This window comes from Rhinolophus sinicus, linkage group LG01 (genome assembly GCF_036562045.2).
Source record: "Rhinolophus sinicus isolate RSC01 linkage group LG01, ASM3656204v1, whole genome shotgun sequence".
NCBI classification, from domain to species: Eukaryota; Metazoa; Chordata; class Mammalia; order Chiroptera; family Rhinolophidae; genus Rhinolophus; species Rhinolophus sinicus.
The window spans coordinates 191,272,811-191,286,985 of record NC_133751.1 but is presented as its reverse complement, the minus strand read 5'-3'; the positions used below and the strand labels follow the sequence as shown (position 1 = coordinate 191,286,985).

Sequence of the window (14,175 nt, the reverse complement as noted above, 5' to 3'; positions counted from 1 at the left end):
CCGAGTCCAATGGCCGCGCCAGCTGACGCTGGCTCCCCTTCCTGAGCTCAGTCAGCGCGGTGCTCCGGATCCGACACCCAGTGTACAGAGGCACCAACTGGTGGCTTTCAGAGTAAGAAAGCTTCTGATGGTCCATACCACAAAGCTCCTAAATGTATTTTCTCCTTGGATTTTCCATTATAAAAATGAATTTAAAGAACACAAAGGAGAACCACATTTTCAAGGGTTTATCTTACTATCAGAAAGAATTCAGTATCTGGCTTCAGCATCTTGCTGACGGTAATAATCTGTACCAACTCAGTTTCTTTCGTTCAGGGACAACCCTTAATTTTCCTAAGACTCCATGGAAGCAGATAGCAACTCGCAAGCACGGAACTGAGAAGAGCTCTAGGTTTTTTCTCTGCTGGATTCTTGAAGAATTACAGTGCAGTTTAGGCTTCATTTTCCTAATCTGCAAAACAGCATTAAGACGCTGGGACGTTGAAGAAGTAGAGATGATAATCACCGTACAGGTGGGGTTCTTTTTTGAGCAGTTGGTACTCTCCTGATGTATTTTTCCAGCACCAAGCCCAGGACGCAGGTCATGGCTTCCTTTTTTAGGTAAGAAAATACCAAAATATACCAAATAATTTAAGGGATTTGCGGAACTACCAAAAGTCATAAAACACCCAATATTCCTGGTTTCCATGGTTCAGGCTGGTCAATTTCACATCATTGACTATAAACTCAGAAATGCAGCCTTCTGGGAGATTACAAACTCAGAAATGCAGCCTTCTAATAGCCCTCTGCTATCATCTTTGGAAAGAGCCACTCCCTAACTTAAGGAACTATGCAAGTTGACAGAAAGTTGAACAAATGCTTTCAAACCTTGCTGCTCTAAGTACAAAATTCCCATACTTCTATTTCTTTCTTTTTCTTTTTGGCCACATCGCACAATTTACGGTTGCATCTTAGCCAGTTAATAGTATTTTTGTCCTCGATTCAAAAGCCCACTTTTTCAGTTGTCTACACTGGCTGTTTTCAACATGATTCAGGAGGTGGACCAGGTATAGGCAAGGGTGTTCGTCTCTGGGAAGTCCCATGAAATACCGGCAGACTTAACTTCTATCACACAAACGGGGACTAAAACATAGCATTTGATAAATATTCAGATCTTTGCATCTAAAAGTATGACATGTCTGAATTTTTTCTATTAATCTCATATTTGCTGTACTTACTCATTGGCTTTCTTATCTGGTAGAGTTCACTAGCGGGCAAAAACTAGTAGACATTAAATATTTAAGAAAGTTATAAGAAAAAAAACTTAACACTGAGATGAAATTTTCCATATATTGACTTTTTATCTTTAGAAATAAGAAAAGACCACCAAGACTGATTTTAGCAACAGAACACTCTGGTTCCACTCATGGATCCAAGGAATATAATCTCAGGACTGTTGGCCTGTACTTCCACATCAGCATTGTGGATCTTTGTTTGCAAACTCCACAGCAAAAACAGATGCCTGCTCATTTCCTCCAGAGCATCCAGATTATTGTATGTATGTAATACGACATAAATTAAACACAGCTTGACAATTGACCCATACATCCTCTACCCTACCCTCTGTTTTCTTAAAAGTTACCAGTTAGTCTGGTTCATCACACGGTAAAATAACATTTAAAAAAATCATGCATTCTGTCTCTTGTTATTTTATTTATTTTGTAATCTCCCAGAAGGCTGAGATCTCATTTAGGTCTAAGTTTTTTTATATAGGGTAATATCAAGCCTAGATAATGCTTTATGATAATGCCAGAAAATGTCAATGCTTGTTATTTTTCTTGGCAATGAAAATTGCAAGGTTTGTCCCAAGAGGACAGAGAGGGAGGTGGTGTAGATTACTTTATGGTACTTAGCACAGTAAGACACTAACGACAGATATAAAATTAAAGTGTTTGGAAAGAAATAAAACCACCATAGTGGAAAGAACCCTAAAATATAGGGGTAACAGGCTTGGATACAGCCTCAGCTCTGCCACAGAGAAGCCACAGGACCTTGGGTGAATCACAGTTTCTATGAGCCTCAGTTTCCCTGTATTAAAATGGGGATCCTGCCAACTTCCTACCAACCATATATGACTATAATTAGGAAGCAAAGGGTTAAAAGGGGTTGAAAACTCGACTTCGTTAAGTAACTGTCAACTTGTTATTTTGACTAAAGCAAATGACGTGGGATGGTTAGAGGGTTTTAACATATCTATCAAACAAACATAGAACTAATTTCTAACAACTGTTCCTGCACCGAGGCAGTCTTAAAATATACTAAGCATAAATTCCAATTTTCTTTGAGGGAGTCTGAATATATATCACCATCCTGCACTTGCCCTGGGGCTTATTTTGATGACCATCCATCAACAGCGATCTACAAAAAACTGCAAATTAATAAGAGATTTTCGAAGTAGACTAAGTAGGCTGAGACATGCAACGGGCTCACCATCCTTGCCCAGGGAGGTGGGAAGAAGTTACAGAAAGGCAAGTTCAGAGCACTCTGGGTAATCTCCACAGAGCCCCTCTGGGGGAAAAAAACCCAGTGAACACAACTTCCAAGTCCCCACCTCCAGCCCCGGACTCACAGATTGGTTCTTGGTGGTCATTTCCTTGGCGGCGACATCCAGGGATGCTCTGAGCGTGGCACTGATCCGACCTGGGATGACCACCACCATCTTGCGCTGTTTGGCTGGCAGCTGGGACAGGACATCAGATTTGAGGCGTCGCAGCATGACCGCCTCCTCCAGCAGGAGCTTCAGCTCTCCCAGGTTGGAGGAGCCTGAATAATCCCATCCCCAGGCATGCTGTGGAGGAAGGACAGACATACAGCCCGTTAGACTTTCCCAGGGCCACGCTAACAGGGCTGTCACCTCCAGGTAGGTTTCTCTTTGCACACCCTTCTCTTCCCGTGGCTTTGTTCAGAGAACGTCAAGTGGCTTTAAAGAATGAATAAAACCCCATATGTGAAACAGAAGGAAAAGGGAAAAAGAAGTCAGAGGTGAAGTGAACCAAAAGCACGCATCACGGCGTTCTACAATTTGGCACTAAGCTGTCTAGCAGCAAACGCAAGAGGTCAGCGGTCTGGTGTCCATTACATTAAAAAACAAACACGACACCAGCTTGTCAGACTATTCCTGCACACTAAATACAGAAATGCTCTTCCCTAGGGCTTATACTCAAGAGTCCATCGTGCAATAAAATAACGAATGCTGTCAGTAATACCTTCATCGGATTTGACTTCCAGGGATTTAAAAAGCTGTTGGTCCTCGGTGCGGGTCACACCAACACGACCGAGAGCAATGTAGTAAACGCAATTGCGGGTTAGTGGTGGGATGAACGGGAGGAGCCCAGAACACAGGTTTTTGCCAGTCTGGCTGAAACGAGAGGTGGGCTGCAGAGTGCCCAGCAGTCCTTCATAAACCTGGTTCCCTCATTCAGTAGCTCATGGGAACCAGTGAGCAAGAAATGTTTACTCTCTGCCACAAGGCTAGAGGAGACGTTATCAAATCAAATAAAAACCCTATCTTTCGGACTGATTTCTACAGTCTTATAAAAAAACAAACAGGGAGCCAGGGTGTCTACGTCCTTATATTTTTAGCCACTCATCTCCCCTCCTGCCTCACTCTCCCCTAGACTGTGAAATACCGAGGGTAAGGCCGAGCCTCACTCATTTCCGAGGGCCAGTGAACCTAGTATAATTGTGGAGACGTGGCAGGTGTCCTATAAACCTTTGTAAAATAGAGAACACAAAGAGACACTCAAAGGTGGGGAAATAAAACGATCAAAAAGTGCTTCTGTTAAAAAAATACTCTGAAATCAACTGGAAGTTCTCGGCAAATGCCTTCATGGTATGTGGTCGAAAATGAGCTCAGCACGGGCGCTCTCTTCAGTGGCTTCTGCTAACGCACGAAGGTAGCCACACACACACACACACACACACACACACACACACACACACACACAAAGCAGCCCTGGCCGGTGCATTAGATAAAAATCACGCTGGGAACAAGTGGGTATCATAATTAATTTGGATACCATACTCCTAAGTTCTAATATTATCCGCTCTTAATCTTGCAGACTAAAACCCAACAGTACCAAAAATTTTAAATTGGACTTTGGAATAATCACAATCCAACAAGCTTTTATTGAAAACTTACCACGTACCAGGCACGGGGTGAGGTGGAAAAAGGACACAAAGATGAAGGGGGCATCGTCTGTTTGTTTTATTGGATGGCGTGTGTGTGTGTGTGTGGGGGGCAGCCAAGAGGAGGGAAAGGGTGAGTTTGAGAATGGATTGAGAGACGGAGCGATGGTAGTAGGGCACTAGAAACACAGAGGGGGCAGTTTGGGGAATAAAGGCAAAGGCCTCCATCTTGAGGCCCTCCTCTCACCAGATGAGCATTATTATCCCATGGACCCAGGTGGTCGAGGAAGAGAAGATCCTTTTTCAGAAAGTGGATTATTTGCAAATAGGACAAAGGTACAAATCACACGTGAAGATTTTATGGGACCATGAAAACTATATACAATCAATCTAATCTGGATTGATCTACGGGGAAAGTGCATTACAGATTTTGTTAAAGAAGTGTATGGCTTTAAGTAAGTACATTTAATAACTGAGAAATTGCCTGTCTCGATAAGAAGCTAAATATAGTTTGCAATTAACTTTGCAAAGCACTACAATTTACATTGTAAGTGCTTTGTCTGAATTTAAGTAGATGTTTTTAAAGTAATTGAAAAGTTTTATTTTCTTTCAAAAATTATTTAAAACTAAAGCAGAGCGTCGTATTTCCCATGAACTTATACAGCAAAGCTCCTGATCAAATGGCATGGGCAAGTGGGTAAGGAAGCTGCAGCCACTTCTCCAAAGTGTCAGGCTCTTCGATGTAAATGTAACAGCAGCTCGGTATGTTTGTGATTTTATCACAAAGCCGGAATCCTCAAGGTCTGAATTAATGAGGATTTAGAGCCCTGCTAGTCCTCTGCGGCAGGGGCAGTCCCCTCAGGAAAGAAGCCAGAGGAACTCTGGATGTGGCTTTATTAGGGTGTACAAAGTGACAGCAGAACAAGTGGGGACAAGGAGACTCAACCTGCACTTGAGAAGGGGACCAAGTTTGGTGTTGGAATTCAGGGCCACTAGAGCCTCACGGGAACAGAGTTGAGGAGTGAGAGAAGTCTGACCTGGCTGTACTGGTGAAGGACGAATTCACTGCCTTGGCCTGGGTTTTGAAAGTAGACATTAGAAGAGAAATTAGTGAAACCTCCCTTCTGGTTTTCAGATCACGGGTGTTCTGGAGCCTGGATTAAAGAGTTACTTGAAACTCAGGGAGAAGACGGGAGCCAGCCACACCCACACCCCAACTGTCAGTAATGACACCAACTGGGACTTCTGCTTCGATCCATCATAGCAAATCGAGTCCCCAGCACACCAGCAAACAGCTGAGCCGTGTCCCACTGGGAGGAAGAGAGCGATGGAAGCACTAAGCCAAGGAGGACTGTGTCTCTTCCCACAGAGAAAGCAGCCCAATCCCAGAAGAAAGCAAGCAGCTGACTAAGGAAAAAATGAACACCCACGCAAACAAGGAGCCGATTCGCTGGGACATCCTTTCTCAGGTTATTTTTGAGGAAGAACACTGGAAATGCGCACAGGCTTTGGCCAATCTGGCTATGGCTGTCTGACATTGAGTGACTCCCAGCTCAGGCCAAGAAACATGCAGCAAGAACACACTGCTGACCTGGAGGGGAGACAGGCAAGGACAGAGAGGACGTCCTAGGAGCGCTGGCCATCTGGGGATGGCCTGGCTCCTGGAGAGACATGGCCGCGAGGCCCAGTTCAACCTGCAGAAGGCAGAGAGGAGCGCGAAGGAAATGAAAGAATTATACAAGCCTCAGAGAAAGACCTCTCAATTGCTTGGGGCAGAGCCTCCTTGGCCATCCACAGGTCGAACCTATACTTTGAAAAGGCAATCGGCAACGTCATTCCTGCCAGGGGTGACAGGATGTCAGCTCTGAGGAGTCTACGTGAAGAAACTGAAGCTGCAGGAGGATCCACACCCAGGTTCCTCAGCAGTTGCAGCCGCCCATTCTATCTGTTTCTTCGTTCACTGACATCAGCCCCCAAACTGCAGAGGTGTCTTACCAGCCAAGGATTATGCCACATCTGGAGATGCCCAGCGCAGGAATCTGCAAAATTCACCTGTGCAAAGTGTGGACATCACGCCCACTGTGCATGTGACCTGTGATCTATTGGTTGATGAGGAGATCCAGTGATAAAAGAAAAACACGGGACCCTCCTCTTCCTCTTCTACCTCTCAATCTCCTTGACGCTTTCCCTCTGGCTTACAAGAGAGATATTTGTAGCAGCTAGAATTGTTATGACCTTTATTCAAAAGTGAGGTACTGCGGGATCTAGAGGAAAGCCAAGCAATGAATTTATCTTTCAACAGTAGTCTTTTGTTTGGCAAGGTCATCATTTTGAAGTAGACGGCTTTGGAAGAGACATAAAGGAATCTGTGAAGAGAACAGTGTCCCGTGCTCAGCTGGCTTGATAAGGTTAATGAACACTAATGAATTCCATGGCCCAACAGGAGAAATATAAGATTTATAAGTATTTTTAAAATGTTTATTTTCTCTGCATAGAAAAATAATCCATTTTGATGTACATTACCTTCCAGTCGTATATGAGACAGGAAGAGAGAGGATGGAGCGAGAGAGGAAGGAAGGAAGGTAGGAAAGAATGAGGAAGGGAGGGAGGAAGTTTTGCATCCTACTTTTTGCACACTTGCATTGCCCAATGTCATTAAATAAACATTTTTCTTCAGTTTTAAAAAAATGAGGTTTCAGAAATCAAGATTTTGGTTGCAATGGCATTTATGGCTATAAGGCTTCCGCTGCCATTTTTAGAGAACAGAAACTGCACAGATTGTAGCTCCTGAGACACCTGCCCCACTGGCACCGTATTTATAGAACTAACGCGTAGGTCAGAGGCTTCCGGCCCGCCAACCAAGCACAACTCACTACAAGGAGTCAACATTTACGAGCCGAGGCTCAGGACGGGAACTCACCCACGGCCGCCTGAGATCATGCTCTGCTCTCCACCTGTCCAAACGCTTCCTTTGCCTTTTTTGCATGGAGTAGCTTCACTGTTTCAGAGGATGTTTTCATACTGCTCCCAATCCAAGTGAACTTCAGCTGCCTCATCTACTTTCTTCCCTCTGCCTAGGGCCTCGGCCTCACCTCCAGCTCGCCTCAGCAGTCTACGTACCTACCCATCTGCCACTGGTCCCTTTATTAGAAAACACTCACCTGGAATCACCACAAGGCTTAAAACTAGGTGGAACTGTTCTCACCTTCCCGAGGACACCCCTGGGTCAGAGCGGAACTAAAATCTTGGTCTGGCTCCCTGGCCAGTGCTCTTCTGATCATACCACAGCCACCGAGAAGGGACAGAAAGGTGGGTGTCAAAATCAGGGTGAGGGATGGGGGAGCCGGTGAGGGATGAGAGAGAGAATCGGTACCCGCTTGGCATCACAGTAGCGAAGTCCAAAGCTGTGGAACTGAGGGAAGAAGGTTGGCTTCACTGCGATGACCTGAGTGTAGAGCTCTGACGGCCGCGACATGGCTGGAGTGCCCGACAGTAAGATCACCCGCTTGGCAACCTGGAAAACAGAGCCAGACGTGCTGAGAACACAGAGAAGCACATGGGGAACATCCCGAACGCCCCAACGACACAGGCGCCCAGGGACCGTGCAAGGCCCTGGAAACCAGCACGAACACCTTTCATTCCTGGGCACTCTGATTGCTGGCAGGTCTCAAGTCTAATCGTCTTAGAACCAAGGCAGATCTAGAGTCCAGAGAAACTAAGACTGGACTCACTCCAGAGCTTTGTGTGGCCCATGACCTGGGATCTTGAAGCGAAGGTACCACGACCAGAAAAAAAAGAGCATGCGTGTCCCAAAACTTCATGGTGTGACCCCTGGGAGCAGGTAGATGTCATCACCTACATGGCCTTTGTAGCACGCTCTGCCCAGCTCTACGCTGGCACTTAGCACATGACATTGAATCCTGCCTTTTCTGTCTCCCTCACTAGACTGCAAGCTTCTCGACATCATGGATAGGCTGTGTTCTCCTTCATTTTCTGTAGCACCGAGCCTGGTACAAAGCAAGTAATGAAAACATGTTCATCGTACGCTGAAAAATATTCAGAAGGAGGCTAACTAGTGTCGTGCGGACCATGGGGTCCACCCAAAGAATCCAGCACCGGAAGTGGAAGTGGTAGAGACAGCAACAGCTCTGAACGTGCAGCGTGGATTTCTGACGTTCAAGTTGAACTTATGAGCAGATAAGGACACCAAGAACCAACCCTATCTCACTCCCAGGAGGAAGTACAGGCATTGCCTGTTATATCAGTCACAATTTGATTCTCCTTAGAAGAAAAAAGGAGACCATCACTAAGTTAGCTGCCCAATGTGTTGAGCCTAGAGATCCCTGACTCAAGTTCACACAGCAGTGAATAAGGACTTTCAAAATGGGACCCGGATCCATTTACCCTAAACTCAGTCCAGGTCAGCAGTCTGTTCAGCAGTGAGTAGGGTGGAAATAAATAGTTGCTCGGTTCCAGTGATGAAGCTCAGATTGCTCACTACCATGACACTAACCTGACCTTAAGGGGGTGAGACCCACATATCCCATCTCTTATTAAGATGGAAAAGGGGGTGAGAATAAAAAGGAGACACTGCCCACCGTATTAGAACACGTAATCGCCAAAGATTACTGGAGGTAAAATTCACTTCAGCCCTGGGAAGGGACCCTACTGTGGAGCGCGGTCGTCTAGAAACAGCTTGTTAACCACTGTAACCTTGAGTTAATGACAGTGGTATAAAGCAATCACATGCAGTAAATCACCTTGGGGAGGAAATTAAGTTTTCATATGGATACACTTGCCTCATAAAAATAAATAAATAAAGGTGCAACAGAGGGAAGAAAATGATTCTTTATAAATATACAGTATATACAATTCTCAAGGTGCACTCTTGCCCTCTGCGCAGCCACCAGTACCCAATTCCATTATGACAGGAGAGCTATGAATTTCCCCAGCTATAATTTTCCACAGTTCAATTACCCAGGCCCTCTAATTTCCTGCCCGGTTTAATGCAGGCTCATTACAATAACAATGAGCTTCTTGAATGACGTCTGTAGCATCGCTTGCCTTGGCTCAAGGCAATTTCAATGAAACAGGGAAAATGAGAAGTCTTATCAATAAGAGAGAATCGGCCCATCATCCCAAACCTATTTCCCAGGTCTTTGCGATTGTTGTCTGGGGCTGAGCCAGGGCAGCAGCTCCCAGGTCAGGTGACGGAAATTCACTCCAGGGTCAGGTATTTAAAGGGTAGAATTAACACTGAGTCAGTTCTCCCACATGCTGCCCAGACTATGGGGTGATGGAACCGTTGAAAATGGACATTTGTGGGTGTTGGAAAGCGGAGGCAGCGTTATGGAAAAAGAAAAAGGCCAGCTTTAAAAAGAACCAGAATGGTGTCTCATCTATTACGGGCTGACTTAGCCTGCTCCGTGCTCAGCCCTAGTATGTTTATATTGTCACCACTGCCACACATAATACGTTTAATCATGCCCAGCTACACATGGTTTATATGTCACCCTCCACCTTTGAGAACTTCCACTGTAGGAAAACATAAATGCACAAAACTGTATAAATAAACACTTCACAGTTAACTCCTCTGTCTAAGAAGAGAAAGCAACACCCAAGAAACGTACAATGGAACAATGTAAAAATTAATTTGTTTGGTCTGAGAGAAATTATGTGATTGACATGAGCAGACACCGTGAGTCACAGGGGCAGACGACCTTCAAGGCCATGTTTAGTTGCCTCAAGGGTCACAGGTGGAAGAGCGCCACAGGTTGACGGCAGGGTAAGTTGGTATATGTAATTTGTCAAGGAAAACCCAATGGAGTAATTCAAAGTGATAACCTACGCATAGATTTTAAAACACGAGCCAGAGAATGTTCTATTGTAAAGAAAAGCCTGAAGTTGTTTTAAGTTCAGACAAGAAGTGGTATGGGAATTCTTCATTACTTTCTTCTGCTGCCTCTTTTTTTCCCAACTGAGCTAATAACTTGCTTTACTGAATTATTCTGATTGACTATTCACATATGTCACCAGGACCCCAGACTAGGAACAAAGTCATGCTCCCCAAATCTTAGTGCCATTCTCATGCCCAATATTATTCCCAACAGTACTCTCACTAAAGTTGACGCAACAGGCAAAGTCCCCTATGATTTAGAAACGGGACATGAGAAGGCAGCTGACACCAAAGAGAAGGTCAAGCCTGTACCACCCAAGTGTCCCAATACTCGGCAGCCCTGATGTGGCAGAGACGTCGGAGCTACGTTTTAGTCAGTTCAGAAGTCAATACAGAATCTTCAAAAATAAGGATAGTGGCAAGCACAGGCTGGGGACAAGTGGCCAAAAGTACACAGATGAGGAACAAACGCAGGATCATGGCCACTCCCCAGGAAGCACCAGCAGAGTCAATACCTGAGGACTGAGTGAAATCCAAAGCTTGAGAAGAGGGAAAGTCAGTGTTCAGGAGGAATCGGGGGACTGGAGTCTGGGGAGAAGATGGGGTTCTGTCCTTCACTCACTCCGCTCCCGAGATGCTGCTCCCGTGACAAACAAGCCGAAACAAGACAAACGGCACGGTCATGACCACTGCTGAGCAGAGGTGCCCCCAGGATCAACACAGGGCCATGGCCAGCAAACGGCCTTTCGGAGCCTCCACTTAGGTCAGTATATGTCACGTAAAAATGGTTCCTTCTAGGTCTAGCCTTTCCCCACAAAGACACAAAGTTCCAGTCAGAAGTCTGGATGGCACTGCTGTTACTAAACCGATCTGCATGAGAACCATAGTGCTTTCAAGCTAAGTGAGTGTCGCTGCTTTGATAGAAATGGCATTGATGCCACGTATCAGGCAATAGCTCTTGGGTAAGAACAGACAGGACGAAGGCTGTGACCACAGGTGTACTGGTTCAAAAATGCCCAAATGTTATGAGACCACATCAAAGGGTATAATTATGGCTGATTACAGTTATGCCATTTCTGACCTCCGAGGCATGCAAAACACTTGCGTATGAGTATTATCAAGATAGCACACTTGTTAAAATTAACACTAAAGTGGGGTTTTTTCCCCTCTGGAAAAAAATAGTCTATTTTAACTTAAGTATAAGATTCCAATCATTTCATTTAAGACTGATTCTGTGATAAATTGAGAAAATTTACCGGAACAGCTGGACCACAGGGACTCCTCCTGTCGCCTGGTCATACTGGGGTAGAGAGCAGACCCCCCAGCTGACACTTCTCTTCCCTCTGGCTTGAGGGGCAAAGAGCCACCTCTCCTAGACACAGAGGAACTGGGTTTTCCACTCCCCGCTTGCATACCACAGGAAAAGATGGTCACTGTGGTACTGTACGTAACAGCCAAAGCCTGGGTACAAATCCATCAAAAGGGAACAGACAAAAAAAAAAAAAGGGAACAGACAATACATATTATGACAGACTTATATAGTAGAGTCCTATTTGTAAGACTGAGGTCAAGTTACCTGGAATGAGGTGGAATGAGTCCCAAGATACACTATTAAGAGAAAAAAGGAAGGTGCAAAAATGTGGTTGCCGAACACTCTAAGAAGGGAGAAAGGAAACATACATGCATGTACTTATGTGGGCATGGGCTAATTTTTAGACGAAAATCTGAAAATCTGGTAACTACAGCTGCCTTTGGGGAAAAAGATCAAGGGACTAGGGTCCAGAGGCGGGAGAGTTAGTTTTCTCTGTATACTCTTTTGTAGGACTTGATTACAGCATCCATTTTGACTATTTTAATGAAAAAGGAAAAAGCTCATCCATTTTAGACCACTATTCTCACCTCACCTAGCCAATCAATAGAGATATAAAAATGATTCTGCTCACACAGAAAGAGAAACAGTTATTAGGAAAGGATTTACGGGATTCTGGGGCTTTTCCCTCTAAAGAAATAATCGGATACTGTTAGTAATGTTATAATACTTGTTTAACAGTAAAAAGCACGGCAAATAGAACACAGCTAAAGAAAACCTGAACATATATCTCATTGCTCAAAAAGGAAGATTACTGATAACCTTCAGTGCTAGAGTTGTGTAGAGAAAAAGACTTTGTGATTCAGGCTGAGTCCAGTTATGAACTCAGTGAAGACGGTTATGCCTACCCAGACTGGACTTCAGAAGCATCTAGCAAAAGGTTAAACTACGACACAGCAATTCTGAGTGCAGAAATTTGTCTTATAAGGAGAAAGTATGCAAGTTATGAATATATGGGTGATGTTCACTTGCAGAATTATATGTAACAGCAAAACAATGTCTAACACTAAGGGTTAAATTATGAAATGTATCCATGTAATAGAACGCTCCAAAACCATTAAAAATTATGATCTTGCCTTATACTGGTTAGAAAATAACCAAACTGCTAACAGTGGTTTTCACTGTTGGAGAGTTTAAAGGTGATTATAAAGATGTCCTTTATAGTTTTGACTTGCCTACGACATTTGTATATGAAAACAGAACCTTGCTTAGTAGCCCAGGCAAACGCTGCTCTGGGGAAAGAGAGCTGTCACACTTCCCAGGGGACAATGACACCAGTTTCTTATCACCTAATCAACATGTCCAACGCAAGTGGCTGCTGTTGCCATTTACGAAACCCACATCTTCTGGACGTGATCTGGCCTGGCTATCTCAAAGATTGCATGGCATAATCTATCTACTTCATCATGCACATTTGCTGAAAAATTTTAAAACATTAATGATCAGAAAATAGTTCTAAGAGATGCACAAGTCAGAGGAACAATTAAGTGGTATTAAATTAGGTCCTCATATAGTTTTATTTTATTATGTAATATTTAGGTGTACAACTTTCTAATTCGACATCTGTATACACTACAAAGTGATCACCACCAAAAGTCTAGTTACTATCCGTCACCACACCACTGACTCCCTTCACCCCTTTATAAATGGCTTTTTAAGGTATATTTACTTCTTCTCAACTGTCTTATTCCAAACTATTTAGATTCATTTCCTTAGATTACTTAGGTCAGTGGTTCTCAATAGAGATGGGGAAGAGTGATTTGCTATCCAGGGGATGTTTGGTAATATCTGGAGACAATTTTGGTTGTCACAACTCGGGGGTATTACTGGCATTTAGTGGGCAGAGGCCAGGGATGCTGCTAAACGTAGTACAAAGCACAGGACAGTCCCCACACAACGCAGAATTTTCCAGCCCAAAGTGTCAACAGTGCTGAGGTTGAGAAACTCCAATCCAGATGAAAATACAGCAGAGAGATGAAAGCCTCGGTCAACAGCGTCACACAGAATGCCTCACCGCCACCTCCACTCAACCCTGCTGATGGTCCAGCATCATGTGAAGTCACCATTATGGAAGAGAATGGCTTCAAGACACCCTCATCAACAGCAGACTATATTCATGGCTCCTATTTTAATGTTAATTCATCCCAGTTCTACAGCAAATGCAGAGTAATATGTACTAGTTAACAGTTAAAAAAGAATTCTTTTAAATATGTCACTTTGAGATACACCCAAGATATTAAAGATGTAAATGCTGCTTTAAAAGGTCGGGCTCAGAAGCACACATTTCAGAAACCAGCATGTGGTCCAGCGGCGCTGCTCAGGCAACGGGGGCATTAACAAGATCATTGTTAAGAAGCTTCCCTGTTATACTTTTAATGATGTAATCTACCCATTCTGCAGTTTCTTTCGTCTAAACAACCAGGGGTACAGATTTAATTTTAGTTATGGCTATAAAACTGGAATCACGGTACCCAGGTGTATTAACATTTTTCAAAAGAAAATATATTAAAGCTTCCCCAAAGAAGGGTCACCACTCTGGGAAACACATTTATGTGTGTCCATAAATGGCCCCTGACCTATAAATATTTATGGGTAAAATGAGCAAAGGATCAAGGTTTTTAAGTAAAGAACTTTTATTTTTAAGTTTGGAGCCTATGACATAATCCTGCTTTGGAAGGTGTGTCGTATTACTTGTTATTATCATATTACTTGCTTTGCCTAAAATGAAACAAATATGAAGTGA

General features: G+C 44.0%; 1 protein-coding gene and 1 pseudogene across 2 annotated transcripts in view; one reads left to right on the top strand and one right to left on the bottom strand.

The window, feature by feature from the left end:
* The window catches only part of SMARCAL1 (SNF2 related chromatin remodeling annealing helicase 1), a 50,664-nt gene that overhangs the window by 12,769 nt on the left and 23,720 nt on the right, over positions 1-14,175 (bottom strand). For both annotated transcript variants that reach the window (XM_019727054.2, XM_074312945.1), the window contains exons 11-12: positions 7,541-7,681; positions 2,609-2,827 (exon numbers count right to left, since the gene is read on the bottom strand). In XM_019727054.2, coding sequence (XP_019582613.2) covers positions 2,609-2,827; positions 7,541-7,681 — 360 coding nt within the window. The remainder of the gene's footprint in view (positions 1-2,608; positions 2,828-7,540; positions 7,682-14,175) is intronic.
* Positions 4,853-6,384, top strand: LOC141567933 (tetratricopeptide repeat protein 23-like pseudogene; annotated as a pseudogene).